This window comes from Babylonia areolata, chromosome 21 (assembly GCF_041734735.1).
Source record: "Babylonia areolata isolate BAREFJ2019XMU chromosome 21, ASM4173473v1, whole genome shotgun sequence".
In the NCBI taxonomy this organism is placed as follows: domain Eukaryota; kingdom Metazoa; phylum Mollusca; class Gastropoda; order Neogastropoda; family Buccinidae; genus Babylonia; species Babylonia areolata.
This window is the reverse complement of record NC_134896.1, coordinates 35,025,568-35,042,540: the sequence shown is the minus strand read 5'-3', so window position 1 is coordinate 35,042,540 and position 16,973 is coordinate 35,025,568. Positions and strand designations below refer to the sequence as shown.

Here is a 16,973-nt window from a genome sequence, read left to right as displayed (position 1 = left end):
ACTGTCTCTTAACCCATTCAATTCTTGGGAGTTTACAGCCTTGGCAGGCTTTCCTGCCATTTTTTCAATATGGTAAAAATTGGAAAATACACCGAATTTGACTGCTTTTATCCTTCAAATTGACACATACTGACAAAGCCAGAAATATTGTTGAAGTTAGTTCCCTTTGCTTGCAGTTTATGCATATATATATATATATATGCATGAACATGAAAACCATTTCACTGAAACAAATTTGATGCCCCAACAATGCTTGGGCACAGGGTTGAATGAGTTAAGGGCAAGTGGAAATTTGGAGTAGAAACTTTAATCCACCTGCCCAAAGATGCCAACACCTGTCAGGTGTTTGTAGGAACTATCAGGAAATTTGGCATGAACATTTTTAATTTGGTAGGAACACTCAGACTCCAAGCCACATCAGCAAAATGTACATCTTATATCTACAAGCTCAATCCACCGGGCACAGACACTGTTTGACCAAGACGCAACTTGGTTCTGCCACGTTCTCTCTTGTTCGGGCAAATGATAAAGCTGACTGGTCCACTCAATGTTGTTTCAATGTAAACACACGCGCAGTTAGCTGAGCATCATCATGTGAGACCAACGTTAGTAGTGACTGCCCTGGCCTCATGACTGATAGGTCTAGAACGTCTGGGTAATGTTAAGATAGGAAAGCATGTGACCATGCTATGAAGTTGAAAATGAACTCGTTGGAACAATTCCGACACTGGCGTAACATCGGAACACACTGCAATCAAGCATAATACGGCGAAATTGTGGCATCTCTGCTTGTCGCCAGGACAACTAAAAATCAACTGGGAACTTAAGTCCTGCAACCCCCCCCCCCCCCCCCCACAAAATCCTTCATAGTTCCCTCACCTGGAAGTTGACCACGCAGCCGCACTCCTCCCCTTTGAGCTCTGCGCTGACCTCCGCAGTGGACGCTTCATAGGCGATGTTCGGCCAGTAGCGCACGATGCCCTCTGGTGACACAGCCACACAGGCTGTGGGCTGACCTTCACTGGCCGCGGCAAGGACGCAGACCCTCGCTGCGCTGTGTGCCAGGTCGCTGGGCGGGAGGGTCAGCTCCTTGCACTGTATGCCCTGAAAACATTTTTTTTTGTGCGATAGTCACTTAGTCGTATTGCATTGTATTCTATTTTGTACTGTTTTGTACTGTACTGTATTTATTGTGTTACACTGTACTGCACTGTATTGTATTGTACTGTATTGCATTGGATTGAATTGCATTGCATTGTCCTGTATTGTATTTATTCATTATTGCATTGTAGTGGTCCCTAGAACTAGAAGTATGATCTTTAACTTTTGAGGAACAAGGTGGCAGAATCTGAGAATGGCTAAAACAATTTGCCAATACACAATAGTGTCCATGAGGGTCTTGGTTCAAATCCCACTCTCACCCTTTCTCCCAAGTTTGACTGGAAAATCAAACCATACATCTAGTCATTCAGATGAGTCAATAAAATGAAGTCCATCAGAGATAACTGACATGATATATATATAAGCAGAGTGCTGAGCCTCAAAATATTACATTACAGAAAACAAAGAAAACATAATTTGAGAAGAGCAATGGCCTGGTTTGAGTCCAACAGAATCAGGGATTTGCCCCCCCTCCCCCCCCCCACTAGATCTTGGGGCGATGGGTTAGGAGATGAATCCTTTCCCTGTCAAGCACTGAACCTGGGATATCTTGCTCAGTGGACTACTGTTCTTATTTCAAGGCCACCAAGTGACCAGTTGCGCTAATTTAGGAATATAATCATAGTAATAAATTAATGCAAACAATGGACATTTGATTTATATAGCGCATTTTTTCCAGAAATGCTGCTCAAAGCGCTTTACATTTTCTTCCAAACTCCCTGCTTTCTCAAGCTATATCCTCTTCCCCCCATTCCCCTACACACGGAAGCATGTGCCAGAATACACTCACTCAACTAACATTGGAAACCACCCACCAACCCATGACGCCCTCCAGAAAGCGCATCCCTGCAACACGCTCTCAGGCACGTGCATACACACGAATGCATGGATACTCACTAGCAGTAGCACCCCACCATACAGTGTACACACATAGCAAACAGCTTCTCCACAATAAAGCATGGATTTAAAAACCAGATCATACCATGACCAGCACTAAAAAAAAAAGAATTTAAAAAATTTTTTTTTTTTTTTACTGTTGTTGGAAAAATTGTGTTTCAGAACAGGCTTAAGATTTCAGTGTGAGAGAATGTTATCAACAACAGCAACAAATGCTCCCACATCTTAAAAATGACCTCTTACCCTTGTTGTGGTTGGCTTGTATCTCCAAATAAAAAGCTTGCGTCCACCAACAAGCCATGCCCAGCCACTGGGGTCTATTTTCACCGTCACTTCTGTCGTTCCTAAAGACAAAATTACAGACCATCTTATGTTGTTTTTATCTTATATGGTTTTTGTACAATGAATCAAATCAGCAACTAATGTGAACAAAGATTAATCTAGTAATCACTGGCATTTAGTATCCATATTATAAACAATGGCTGCTGAAGCAATAGCTGTAGCAACAGTTCTCTGCTGATTTTTTCATGGTACTTAGTAGAGAAGTCCCGATATTCATTATGACTGTAATATTTTGTGTCAGTTTAGGTAACTTAAAAATTACTTAGTTACTGGGATGAAAATGGCAAAGATGGGTATCTTATTAAATGAAAAACAAGAAGTTATTACTAAAATTATACTACTTTACAAACTGTGACAACTAGCACTAGTGGTAGTACTGTTCATTGTTTATTTAGTGGTGCTTAGCCATTCAATGTAGAATTCTGTAAGGGGCTGGATATGCTGTAAAAAGGCATTCACATTGTGCATCTGCACTATCTCATCAATACAACACTTACTACAACAGTACATGTGCAGTTGAATGTCTGTTTACAGCCATCAGTTATGAAATACATATTCAAATCAAATATCGATTAGACTCATGGTGGACTATAACTTGGTATAACAATAATAGATGTTTATAATGATAAAATGTATCAGTTCTTTCAATAATTTTTTTCAAACTGCATGACATTTTGCTTGCAAATTTGTTCACTTGTTCAGTTGTTGATTCTGTGTATGTTCAGAATCTATTTGGCAGAGAATTGCTCAATTAGTCGATATTGACAACTGATGCGACAACTCAGCCAAAATAGCAAAACAGTTGGGACTGTTCCACAAAATACAGTTTATACTTACGATCTGCAAGAGTGAGAGCTTCAGTGATAAGCACAGGTAAAGGAACCCCAAAGCTGTCAACTCTGTGCCGTACCGAATCATCAATGATCTGAGAGATCTGTAAGGATCGGCTGGTTGCTTGTGACCTGGAAGCAGAAGGGAAACCATTACAACAAAAACTGTAAAGATACTAATATTATACTTAGTGAAACAAAAAGTATCATTTTCAATTTTAGTATTTTTACACAAACAAGAGACATGGTATTGATCAATTTGATGTTATCAATATCGAATCCTTGGGTGTTTGACAAAAAAAAACACCCCAAAAACCACAAAAAAAACTCAGGCTTGATAACTGATGACAGTGATGTATATCATTGATAGTTGATAGGAGAACCTTTGCCACTGGGATGTTGTATTTAAATAAAGCTGAGTGGATTCTTTGTCAAACACACAAGGACTATACTTGCACCAGAGTTGAGGGTAAGAACAGCAACTGTGCACCATGTGATATTTATTTACTTATTTATTTATTATTAGAAATCAATGGCATGCACTGCTTCTAAATGTATCTGTGTAGCCCGTTTCACTTTTTGACCACTTTCTGGCAGCAATAATAAGCTTATCAGCCTTCTGTATTGGGTTCTGGATGAAAATAAAAGAAAAGAAAATGTTCTGCTGATCATCCCCTCATCAGTGGTGAGAGGGGGGATGGGGAGGGAGGGTGTGTGTGCAGGGGGCATGGGTAGGTGGGAGGGGGTGGGGGTGTGCAGGGAGGGGGGGGGGACAGGTTTTAATTGGAGTTGGACTTAAGATGGAGGTTGAGGCTGTGGACTAGATTCCATGACTCACTGGCTGTGAGAAAATCAATAGGTCAAGGTGCCCCCAAAGTTGATGCTAGAATTTAAAATTGTTCTGAAATTTCTTCTGTTACAAAAGATTGCTGTCTTTGAAGTAAAGAGACAGAGTGAAGGGAAATGAATTGCTTCTTTCGCTAGTTACACTATGATGGGACACACACACACGCACTCACACACACATGCAAAAATGAAGTCACACACACACACACTCAAATACTTAACACACACACACATTTCTATACGGTAACACGCACTGGGTAATGTTCAACTTTAGAATACTAAACTCAGGGGGGCTGTTTAGACGATAAACAAAGGGTGTCTCAGGCTCACCTCGATGCGCTAAGTTGAATGGAACCCTCAGCTAAGCTGTACGACCACTACTTTCCCATGAAACTGCGACAATTTTATACACAGTAAGCTCAGCCGATCACAGCCAGAGCAACCACCTGCAAGCCATTTTGACTGCCGTTCACCCACATGATCAGCAGTCAAAATGGCGTGCAGGTGGGGAAGGAGTACTCAGCTTACTGTGTATTTGTCGCAGTTTCATGGGAAAGGAGTGGTCCTATAGCTTAGGTGAGGGTTCCATTCAACTCAGCGCATCGAGGTGAGCCTAAAACACCCTTTGTTTTTGTCTAAACAGCCCCCCTGAGTTTAGTATTCTAAAGTTGAACATTACCCATGCACTGTTCATATGACATCCACTTTATAAATTTAAAGTTGTTTTGTCTTGTCAAGCTGCAGTGCAGCAGACAGCGTGCGTCAAGTTTTATGTTCACTCAGTACCTCCGGTCTCTCCCACGACGTGGTGTAGTAAATCCTCGTTTACCCGGCGTCCCCTTTCGGGTTGGTGTAAAGGGCGAGTTCTGTGACCGTGTTGTTGGTCCGCGTGGACTAAACATCTTCAGATTAATGTCACTTTGCGTCCAGAATATTATGTGAAGCAAATGGTTCTGGCTGGCGCCAACAATGAAACGTCCAAAATTCTACTTCAGCTTCAATGAAATGATTCTTTCCTTGTCATAAAAAATAATGCCCAGGCTTGAAACGGACTTCAAAAATTACTCCTGAACGTAAAGAACATCGTGTCATGCAGAATTTCTCTCTCAACAACCTTTCCTTTTGAAAGTAGAAAGCCGGCGGACCAAGTCCTGAAACAGGAAGTTGGCCTTGGAAGTCGACGTGATTTTATGTTCATTTATCAAAAGAGCACTTCCGTTTCGAGCACGCTGTCTTGTGAATGTTTGTCGGAGAATCTCCGAGTGACGAGACCCTCAAAACACCTGTCAGCCTGCGCAAGATGGGTATGCTTTATATAGTGATGTCAGGATCAGATAAACCACAACTTAAAAAATAGTTTGTTTACTCTCAGGCAGCATTTGATCTCACCCTTGCTCTCTTTGTCAGTGTGCATTCATTGTGTGTGTGTCACTAACAAAAACCCTGTCTCGCGTGCACCTCGGGGATCAGCTGCATAGCACGAGACATAAATTCAGATCCCCAAAACAGGCATGGCAAAAGAGGTGGGAAAAGATTGTGCTTAGGTAGCAGAATGACAAAAGCAGAGCGGCTGTCAAAGAAATTTTTTAGAATCGGCAGTTGGAATTGTTCCAGCGCGAGACTGAGAATCTCAACAATTGAGAAATTGGCATATGATTTTGACATCTTATGTCTCCAAGAGACCAGGACAAGTGCAGACAGACCAGTACATTTTGAGAATTTCACAGTCTTTCAAAGGAATGAAGGAAGAGAAGTAGCAATCATATTGAACAAAAACCTAAAAAACAAAGTTTCCACCATAAATCTAGAGAAATGGTGTAGCAACTCATGTGAACGAGTGGGGGTGCGTCTCGAAAAAGCTGACGGAATTCACAAAAGCATCGTGCTCATCAATGCCTATGTTCATTCAGGAACCTGCACAACAAAAGAGGATTGGGCCTTTTTAGAGGAAATAGAGAATGAGCTTGGAGACTCAATCATTATCTGTGGAGACCTCAATGCAAGATCGAAGTTATGGGACCAGCGGAACACCAACCCACAAGGACTCACACTTGAAGGAATGATAGGGGAAATTCTTCTTAGCCCATTAACAACCACATCCCCAACTCGCCTTGGAACAAGACAAGGGGACAGTGACAGTGTGATCGACATCGCTCTAACATCTCCAAAATTCAGAGCAGAAATGAATGCAGAGACGCTTTCACACCAAGGCAGTGACCACCTCTTGGTAGTTTTCAGTCTACAGAAACTGTCAGATAAACCCAGTATGAAACCGCGTGATCCATTTCAGTATGAAACCAAAGAGATAACCGTCATCGAAAAATTAAGACGCAGAAGAAACAAAAGAACAGCACTGAACAGGATGCAAACTATTCAGCCCCCATGGTGGAATACCGACACATAGAGAGCCTGGATAGAAAAACATGCGGCTGTCAAACTTTCGCAAAAAGAAAGAACAAAACCATCTCCGGACAAAGATATTGAAACAAAAATGAAAGAAAAACCTAAACAGTTTGAAATCATTGCTCAAGAGGCCAAAAATGACAAGTGGAAACAGTTTTGTGAGGCACTCAGTTATGACTCAACATTGACAGAGTTCTGGCAATTTTATCGTCGCATGGAAGGGAAAACGTGCATAACAACAACCCCAGACATGGTAGACACTGATGGAACCAAGCTTAAGACAAACGAAGAAAAAGGATCCGCCCTGCTCAAATGTTTTATACAACAGAGCGATCAAAGAAACTTAGATGAGAAAAAGAAATATGTTGAGGAGTTAAACCAAACCCTTATGCAGACTGGACCTGATGATGACTTGACAATAGATGATCTAAACGAAGCAATAGCTAAATGCAAGAAAGAATCGGCTCCTGGCCCAGACAAAGTTTGCTACTGAGACATCAAGGAACTATCGGAAGAAGACAGGAGCAAACTTTTCAATCTATATCAAAACAGTTTCCACAATGGACATGTGTCGGAGGACTGGACACACAACGTCTTAAAACTCGTACCAAAACCAGGAAAGGACCATCATCAGGTAAGCGGCTACCAGATCCTAACCATGCAAAACATTGCTGGAAAGCTCATGGAACGCATGATAGCCAGGAAACTTGCAAGGGATCTTGAACACAGGCACATTCTCCCTTCAAATCAAGGTGGTTACAGAACAGGCAAGTCCACATGGGAAAATGCAGCTGCTTTTGCATATGAGTTGTATGAAGGATTTCAAAGAAAAGAAGAAACACTAGCAGTTGCAATCGACCTTCAAGATGCCTACAATGAAGTCCAGTTTGCGCACCTCATGGAGCTGCTACTAAGGTATGGAGTAAGTTTGACACTGACAAGATGGATAGCAGCAGCGCTTCAGGAAAGAACTGTCATCCTACGCCTCGGAGATTGGATGTCTGCACCTTCTAAACTATCCATGGGACTGCCACAAGGGTCTCTGCTCTCTCCTGTCCTCTACAATGTCTACATGAAGGGCCTTGTAGACTTAAACAACAATGGAATAGCTTGGGTGCTTACTCTTGCGGATGATGGCCTGGTCTTCAAAACTTCGAAAGATGCTCAGGAAAGAACTAAAAGCCGTCCAGAAACAACTAAACAATATTGCTCAATGGTGCAAAGACACAGGATCTTCCATCAATCCAGCAAAAGCCCAAACTTTGCTGTGCACCCTCAACAACAGAACCGCGAGCAAATCACCACCTTCTGTGTCATTCGATGGGATTCAGATCGAGAAAACTGAATGCCTACACTACCTAGGAATACAGAGATGCTGACCTTCAGAAAACATACGGAAAATACTGTTCTCAAGTGCAAAAAGGGCCTTTCAGTCTTAAAACTTTTAATAAAAGCAATGGCAACCAAAGGTATTGAACAACGCCACCTCTTCCTGCTATACCAATCACTCGTCCTCAGTGTGATCGACTACGGACTTGGGCTAACAACACCGTCTCAAAGCAACCTCCTAAAATTAGAAAGAGTTCAAAATGAAGCTATGAGGCTGATCCTTGGAACAACAAAAGACATGCCCACAGAAACCATGCGATACCTGCTTGACCTTCTTTCAGTGCAGGCCAGAAACAAGTTAGAACAGGTCAAGACCTACTTCAAAGCATTAGAAAACCCTCAAAACCCACTGCATGAAGCAGTCAAAGAACCAAAAGGCAGCCGTCTAGGATGAGGAAGATCATGGATGGGGCAAGCAGAAGACACAATCCAGCTAGTATGCCGACTACAAGACCTGAAAGAAACAAAAGAATGGGAGAAAAACCCCAAAAACCTCAACCATCTATTCAACACAGCCATTTCACCCACTCTAGGAAGACATTGTCGGGAATGGCCAGAGGGCAAAACTGATATGGAAGTGAAGCTACTCATAGAAGAAAACAGTAAAGAACAGGACATCATCATATACACAGATGGCTCAGTCACCAAAGACCAATCCGGTTGGGGATTCACTGCGAAACAAGATGGAAAAACAGTTAGGGAAGAGAATGCTGCCTACAAAGTCACAACCTCCAGCCTAACGATGGAAGTTGAAGCTGTGACACATGCCCTCCAGTGGCTATTGTCCATCCATACACCCGGAAACCAACATGCCATGATTCTAACCAACTCAGTGAACCTCATACAGAAAATTGAAAACAGAATGGGAAGCCCAGAGTGGCATAAGGCAATGCGCAACTTTCAGATTAAAAAACTCACATTGTCATACTGCCCGGAACATGCAGGTGTTAAGGGAAATGAGCGAGCTGACAGACTTGCTGGTAACGCAACACCAACGAGCGGCCTACATCTAGGAAAATCGGAAATCCTCAGAAAAGTCAAAGAATATCAAAAAGAACAGGTACAAGGCCATCACACCATCGATCGCCTCAAAGAAATAAAAGCAGAGAGAGGGAGTGGCTGTAAGTCTAACATGAAAGGCAGAGCACAATGCTTTGCAAATCAAACAAATATCAGCATCATTTCCAAACCAACATTGTGCAGATTTCTTCAAAACAGAACAGAGTCTCTGTGGGCTTTTCCAAATACAGTAGACTGAGCAACACACTAGACGCCACGTTCTTGGCATCAGAGATCTTTTCCCATCCCTCTTGCGGCCAATCAGTGGCAGCCTCCGTGCGTGTGTGTATGCGTGTGTTTGTGTGTATGTGTGGGTCTGTGTTTTTGAGTGCGTTTGTGCATGCACGAGAGTGTAAGTGTACACAAGTGTCAGGAGAGTTCTGTGCACGTGCACGTGTGTGTGTGTGTGTGTGTGAGGGGGAGGTGGGGGTGCGTGGGGGGAGGTGGGGTAGAGGATGAGGTATGTGAGTCACTGAGTGTATGCATGTCTATACTGTGGGAGCAACAGGATATTGGAACATATATGTGTGTGTGTATATATATATATATATATATATATATATATATATATATCTTTGTATATATGTGTGTGGGGTTGGGGGTGGGAGATATGGGCATATGTGTGTGTGTTTGTACAAGTAAGTGTTCATCTGTGTGTGTGTGTGTGTGTGTGTGTGCCGTGGAAGCTGCGATACATAGACTAGAAATGAGTGTGTGGAGGAGGGGCGTAGAGGAGGTGCAGGGTAGTGTGTGTGTGGTGTGTGTGTGTGTGTGTTGGAGCTTATGTACATTTATATGTATTTGACTGTGCTTTCGTATCTGTGAAACTGCATGTTTGGTGCATATCTGTTAGGCATGTGTGGGTGTATGTGTGAATGTGTGTCTTCATGTTTTACATTTATTTGCGTATTTATCATCATTGTTGTCTTATTTATTTATTTATTATTATTTTATTATTATTATTCTTACTACTACTTCTTTTTATATTATAATAATTATTTATTTATGTAAGCTTATCTATTAGTTATTCACCTTTTTTTTTTCTCAAGGCCTGACTAAGCGCGTTGGGTTACGCTGCTGGTCAGGCATCTGCTTGGCAGATGTGGTGTAGTGTATATGGATTTGTCCGAACGCAGTGACGCCTCCTTGAGCTACTGAAACTGAAACTGAAACTGTGTGTGTGTGTGTGTGTGTGTGTGTGTGTGTGTGTGTGATCTTATTTTCCCCCATACATTTTATCACCATCACACCAGCCAATGTTATTACCGCTGCTGCATTAACTGATTAAATCTTTACACAGTTTCATTGCTCTTGTCATGCTGGTATCTGTTGAAAACTTATTAATATTAGCTGTTTCTTTGGGCTTTTCTTGTGGTCAGATTTTGTTTTTATGGAGCAGAACTGGCAACATCTACATTTCTTCCCATGTACTCATCATGTCATTTAGTTTCGTATTGAAGACGGAAAAAGATGTAAATTGGTTTAGATTAATAACAATCATCAATGTATTGTAATATAAAATTTTATAATGTTCTACATTTCTTCCCTTTTCGAATACTGTAAAGAAAGCCAGTAAAAGACTGGAAGGGAAGTGATGTAGAGTATATACATTACATTGTTATTGACCATATTACTGCTTTTTCACTCTTTGAAACAAAAAAGTACAGGGCAAGAAATATGGATATTGCAGTACAGCTGTTCATCCACAGGACAACTACAAATAATCTGAATTTCTTGCCCTGTTTACACAACAGATGATGACTGGGAGCCACCAACAGAGGCTTCGATGAAGCTGCTTCAGGCACGGCGTGAGCGCTCAGATAAGATTTCCAAAATGATGGGAGACTACCTGCTGAAGGGATACAAAATGCTTGCAGTCACTTGCCCCGACTGTGATGTAAGTGACCTGATACTAGTGATAGACATATATTTAAAGTACATTCATGGCTTCTACAAGGTGGTGAATATGAAGTGCCAGTTACATGATGTTAGAAATGTAAGTGTAGCAGCCTAAAACTTTTTTCAAGGGACACAATAGACTGCAAATCAGAAGCAGGTAACTACATTGCAAAACAAGTTGTCAACGCCTGGAACAGTCTCCCAGATCATGTAGTCACAGCACCAGTGGTGAACTGCTTTAAGTCCAGACTCAATGCTCTTTGGGCAAACTTACCAACAGTGTACAATCCTGTTTGCCATGAGTAGATAGAACTATTAGACCTGGACCCTCACGTATGCTGGAGTTAGGTAGCAAGTTTAGATAGTGAACAGGCCTCGCACAGAGGTCAAGAGCACCATACTTTCATGTTTTCCAAGTAACATAAATTGCATTTTTGAATTGATGTAAATGATTTTTTTTGTGTGTGCTAATCTGCACTATGGAATCAAATTTGTGTTCCTTACTGCTTGCTTACTTAATCTGGTTTTCACTCTGTGGCACCAGAGATCTCCAGTGATGAGTTTCACTGGTGAAGTTTTTCTTTTTCATTTAGTTTTCATTTGTTATGTGCGATGTCTCCCTTATTTCTGTTGTTGTTGATATTATATAGCCAGCCGTGTGTACAGGCAAACTCTTAGTTTAATGTAAGATTTGTAACTTGGCCAGTGATCTACTGATTACTATTTATGGTGTGGTTATTTTTTTAAGATTTCCATTTTGAGGTCAGATGACAGAACTTCAGGACTCATCAGGGTTTGCTTGCAAAAGACTATAGCTGATCAGACAGAAACATAAGCAACATACAGCTCGGTTACTTATTTGCACGCATGCACAGACACACACACACACACACAATTTTGAAGACATCTTTCCGTTCTTTGGACAGAGACTTGAGAGAGAGGTAAAAATGTAGGAAAACACTTTTTTTTAAAACAAAAATATAATTTTGATACTCTGTTTTGTTTCTTTCAGACCATTTTGTTGCAAACCAAGCAAGGTACCAAGTACTGCGTCGCCTGTAATGAACTGGATTCAGATGCTGACAAAGATGATCCAGGTTTGTAAAGTTTTTGGTTTAAAAGAAAGGCAGACAAATCAGCTCCTTAAATGTGGCAGGTTTTATAGTATTCATTTCTGCACTTCCCTTGTCAGACTGCCATGCAAAAAAAAAAAAAAAAAAAAAAAAAAAAAAACCAGAAAAGAAAGCTGCAATTGTACTTTTCTTGGACTTTTTTTTTTCTTCTTAATCTTGGCTGTATATATATTATATATGTTACTGATATGATTATGGTATTGCAAGGGATAGCAAACACTTTATCATTGAAAAATTGATTGACATCAAGGCCGTCTGTTTCTCATGACCATCGACTGGCGGTCTGCCTATCATGATTCCAACAAAATACACTTTTCAAGTTTTTGGGACTGTGAAATGCAACAAAGCCATGGAAGAATTTTCTTGATCCCATGTGATAGTACAATTTTAAATGCAATTTGCAGCATCTGACTCTTAAAAGCCCTCAGGAGTAGGAGCGAAGATCTGTCTGCGCTTCTTTTGATGGAATTTGAAGAATACAACTTGAACTTTATTTTCTGGACTATTGCTTTGACCACTGTGCATATGGAATACGTTGGAAACTGCATATTTTGTGACCCTGTGTTGACAGACTTTCAGAGACAGATTGGGCTGGTATACGTGTTGATCTTTCTTCTGTTGAAAACTTCTTGAAATATTTGTTACCAGGGTTTGAAAAAACACCAAAGATAACGTGTTACTGTTACTAAGTAAAAACACAACAACAGCAAAAAAACAAAATCAACAAAAAGTATCTCTTACCCTTGTCGTTGTTGGTCCAACACATACCTCATTACCTGTTGGACCTATACCATGAACAAACTTGTGAAACTTTAGTGAAATGACTGAATTGGTGAATACCAGTGATTTTGAAAATTTTCAGTTTTAACTAATTCAGCCCTGTGCCTGAGCACTGCTCAGGCCTTGAAATATGTTTCAATTAAATGGTTTTCACTTTCCTACATGTGCATAAACAACAAGCAAAGAGAACTAACTTCTACAGTATTTCTGGCTGTGTCCACACTTCACTTGTAAATTAAGTGAAAAAAAAACCCAAACAAAACAGTTGATTTCAGTATACAGTGAAGTCCGGCTGTAGTGATAGACCCATGTAGTGATAGTCCGGCTGTAGTAATAGAATTTCTGGGTCCCGGTCCCAGTTGTTCATGTTCTTTGTTAACTTAGTCCGGTTGTAGTGATATTTTTCAGGCCGGATATAGTGATAGTCCGCTTGTAGTGATACTATTTTCAAGTCCCGGGGAAGCTAAAGTCCGGCTGTAGTGATAATGTTCGAGAGTAATCTCCCTTTACCAAAATGGCGAGCAAACGCCAGCAACGCAATGTGCTTACCCTGAAGCGGAAGATTGATCTCTTGAAAGACATTGAAACAAAACAACGTACACAGACGGAAATAGCGAAGAAGTACAAGGTTGCACAGTCAACAGTATGCACTATTGTGAAAAATGGTGAACAATTAAAGCAGAAGTTTTATAGTGGTGAGACGAGTGCGAAGAGGAAGCGCGAGAGATGCCCTGGGGGAACCGAAAGTAGACAGTGCACTGTTGGATTGGTTTCGAATGGCAAGGGCCAACAACATGCCAGTCAATGGCTCTGTGTTGCGGTTGAAGGCAGAACAGTTTGCCAAGGAAATTGGGTTGAGTGACTGGACATGTTCCGAAAGTTGGGTTAAGCGCTTCACTGCTCGACACGGCATGACGTTCAGAAAAATCAGCGGTGAGAGAAACAGCGTTGATGAGTGTGCCACAGATAGTTGGGTCAGTGATGTCCTTTTGCCTCTTCTAAGCGAGTATGATGAAAATGACATTTTCAACATGGACGAAAGTGGACTTTTTTGGCGCCTGCTGCCAGACCGCACATTTGAATTCAAAGCAGAAAAATGTCATGGGGGGAAGTTATCCAAAGAAAGAGTCACAATAGCGATGTGCTGCAACATGACAGGGACTGAAAAACGTCCTCTGCTGGTCATTGGAAAATTCCGTTGCCCTCGCTGCTTTAAAGGGATAAAGAATTTACCAGTGACATATGAAGCCAGCCCACGCACGCACGCACACACACACACACACACACACACACACACACACACACACACACACACACACACCCCGGCTGTTGAACTGCTAGGACGGGGGTAGGTTAACACAGGACATTTGCAAGCCTGACAAAGACGACAGAAGAAACGTCACAAAACGAAATCAATAGTGGTTCCAAAATCACCTTATTACTGCCTTGAAGCTAGTTTACCAAATGTGCCGCCGCATGTAGCAATAAAAGCTTTGAAGATATCACTACAACTACAAGCGATTGGCCGGATGTAGTGATAAAACCTACAAAAATATCACTATAACCGGACGTCCGGATGTAGTGATAAAACCTACAAAAATATCACTATAACCGGACGTCCGGATGTAGTGATAAAACCTACAAAAATATCACTATAACCGGACATCCGGATGTAGTAATAGTCCGGATGTAGTGATAAAAAAAATTTGGTCCCGAGGGCTATCACTACATCCGGACTTCACTGTATTTCTTGTGTTTTCCCACATCAGTATAACAGGGAAGCCTGCTGAGGCAGTAAGCTTCCGAGGATTGAATTGGTTAACTGGAAAGCCTAAAATATTTCAAGAACATTATTGGTGAGATAAAATTAGTATTTTAAAGGCAATGTGCAGTAAAAACAGTTTATTTGGGACAGCAACAACAGTTATCTGGATGGTCCACAGAAAGGCAAGATTGTAATGCATTTTACCATTGTGGGCAAGGACAGTAATGATTTAAACAAAAGATTTTTTTGCAGTATAAGAAATCATTTTATTGTCATACAATATATTGAGAGAGTACAAATCTGTATGTGTGCTATCCTTCTGTCTTAATGTGGGCGTTCATATACTGACTACATACAGTCTAGAATTAGAATGAGGAAACTGTCCTGTGTATCTGGAAGCTTAAGAGCGTATTGTAGATTTTTATACATTCGTATTGCTTAGGTTTTGATATGTGTTTTAAAATTTTTTTTATTAATACATTTTTAAAAAGTTTTTTTACATATATATATATATATATATATATATATATTTTTTTTTTTAGGCATCTTTAAATCATAGACATATGTTTATGTGGATATTATCACAAACTCATCTTCTCCTCGACTATGGGCAGTCACCAGCCAAACAGCGGCCCTAGCTCAGGCCAGGGAGACAGAGGCACGTGAGTTATCGTCAAGGCCCGCAGCCCCAACAACACCCAGCGTAGTTCCACCACCACACCGGTCCCCCACCTCCGCCTCCCACCCACCACCCGCGCTACCTCACCAGGGCAGAATGCAGTCCTCTGATGTTGTGACTGCAGAAATCCCCACCCCGTTCGTCACCGTCGACCGTGGGCGTTTTCCTCTGCTGAACCCTGGGCTTACGAACACGTTGACCAACACCTCAGGTGGGGGAGGAGAAGGAGGAGGGGTAGGGGGTGTTTGGGAGGGGGAGAGGTGCGTGAGGGAACTGCTGGACAAGATGGACTGGGCAGCGGCAGAGCTGAGGGGAGCAGGGAGCGTGGAGTACAGTCTGCAGCTCTGCCAGCTGATCAAAGGCTGCGCTGAGGCGGTCAGTAGTGTCCGCTCGGCTTTCAGATCGTGAAAGTTGACAAACTTTAGTCAGCAGTGTCCAGTTTGCTTTGAAATCATGAAAACTTGAAAACTTTTGTCAGCAGTGTCCAGTTGGCTTTGAAATCATGAAAACTTGAAAACTTTAGTCAGCAGTGTCCAGTTGGCTTTGAAATCATGAAAACTTAAAAACTTTTGTCAGCAGTGTCCAGTTTGCTTTGAAATCATGAAAACTTAAAAACTTTTGTCAGCAGTGTCCAGTTTGCTTTGAAATCATGAAAACTTGAAAACTTTTGTCAGCAGTGTCCAGTTGGCTTTGAAATCATGAAAACTTGAAAACTTTAGTCAGCAGTGTCCAGTTGGCTTTGAAATCATGAAAACTTAAAAACTTTTGTCAGCAGTGTCCAGTTTGCTTTGAAATCATGAAAACTTAAAAACTTTTGTCAGCAGTGTCCAGTTTGCTTTGAAATCATGAAAACTTAAAAACTTTTTGTCAGCAGTGTCCAGTTGGCTTTGAAATCGTGAAAACTTAAAAAATTTTGTCAGCAGTGTCCAGTCGGCTTTCAAATCGTGAAAGTTGACAAACTTTTGTCAACAGTGTCCAGTTTGCTTTGAAATCATGAAAACTTGAAAACTTTTTGTCAGCAGTGTCCAGTTTGCTTTGAAATCATGAAAACTTAAAAACTTTTGTCAGCAGTGTCCAGTCGGCTTTCAGATCGTGAAAGTTGACAAACTTTTGTCAGCAGTGTCCAGTTTGCTTTTGAAATCATGAAAACTTAAAAACTTTTGTCAGCAGTGTCCAGTCGGCTTTCAGATTGTGAAAGTTGACAAACTTTTGTCAGCAGTGTCCAGTTTGCTTTGAAATCATGAGAACTTGAAAACTTTTTGTCAGCAGTGTCCAGTTAGCTTTGAAATCATGAAAACTTAAAAACTTTTGTCAGCAGTGTCCAGTTAGCTTTGAAATCATGAAAAACTGACAAACTTTTGTCAGCTAATGTTTTTTTGTGAGCATGTGTGTGTCATTGAAATTTTGTCGTTTGAAAACTGTGTAATGTGTACGTGTTTTATTTTTGGAATGATGACATGAGCTTGAAGGTTGAACAAAGAGATTGGAGTGAATCTAATAAACCAGTGAACGAACCACAAGACAGAAGAGTGTGGTGGTGGTGGTGGTGGTGGTGTGGGGGGTGAGAGAGAGAGAGGCTGTGTACTGATTCTGAGCAGTCTGGGAATATGCATGCACGTTAACCTTCGAAGGCTATCGTGGGTCGTACACGACCCGGAAGGGTACAAAAACGCAAATATCTCAGCCAATTCTTAATATTTTTCTACGAAATTTCAGAAATGCTTCCTACACCTAAAAGGCCAACTTTTGCCAAAAAATGAAAAAAAATTCATTAATTAGTTAATGAGTAA

General features: G+C 41.2%; 2 protein-coding genes across 3 annotated transcripts in view; one reads left to right on the top strand and one right to left on the bottom strand.

Moving 5' to 3' along the window:
* The window catches only part of LOC143295795 (nuclear pore complex protein Nup133-like), a 55,117-nt gene extending 49,877 nt beyond the window's left edge, over positions 1–5,240 (bottom strand). For both annotated transcript variants that reach the window (XR_013057078.1, XM_076607415.1), the window contains exons 1-4: positions 4,863–5,240; positions 3,238–3,362; positions 2,302–2,402; positions 880–1,104 (exon numbers count right to left, since the gene is read on the bottom strand). Coding sequence is in view for 1 of the 2 variants with exons in the window: in XM_076607415.1 (XP_076463530.1) it covers positions 880–1,104; positions 2,302–2,402; positions 3,238–3,362; positions 4,863–4,978 (567 nt within the window). In the remaining variant the exon portion in view is untranslated. The remainder of the gene's footprint in view (positions 1–879; positions 1,105–2,301; positions 2,403–3,237; positions 3,363–4,862) is intronic.
* A 38-nt stretch (positions 5,241–5,278) lies between these two features.
* LOC143295796 (protein ZNRD2-like) lies at positions 5,279–16,694 on the top strand. Its single transcript, XM_076607416.1, has 4 exons — positions 5,279–5,380; positions 10,682–10,824; positions 11,839–11,923; positions 15,119–16,694. Exons 1-4 carry the CDS (start codon positions 5,317–5,319, stop codon positions 15,589–15,591), a joined length of 765 nt encoding a protein of 254 aa, XP_076463531.1. The 5' UTR covers positions 5,279–5,316; the 3' UTR covers positions 15,592–16,694.
* Positions 16,695–16,973: the final 279 nt, after the last annotated feature.

Coding starts and splice junctions, on each gene's coding strand:
- LOC143295796 (XM_076607416.1), top strand. CDS start 5,317: ATGTTTGTCGGAGAATCTCCGAGTGACGAGACCCTCAAAACACCTGTC. Junction 5,381..10,681: donor TGTCAGCCTGCGCAAGATGG/GTATGCTTTATA, acceptor TTTACACAACAG/ATGATGACTGGGAGCCACCA. Junction 11,924..15,118: donor TGCTGACAAAGATGATCCAG/GTTTGTAAAGTT, acceptor GACTATGGGCAG/TCACCAGCCAAACAGCGGCC.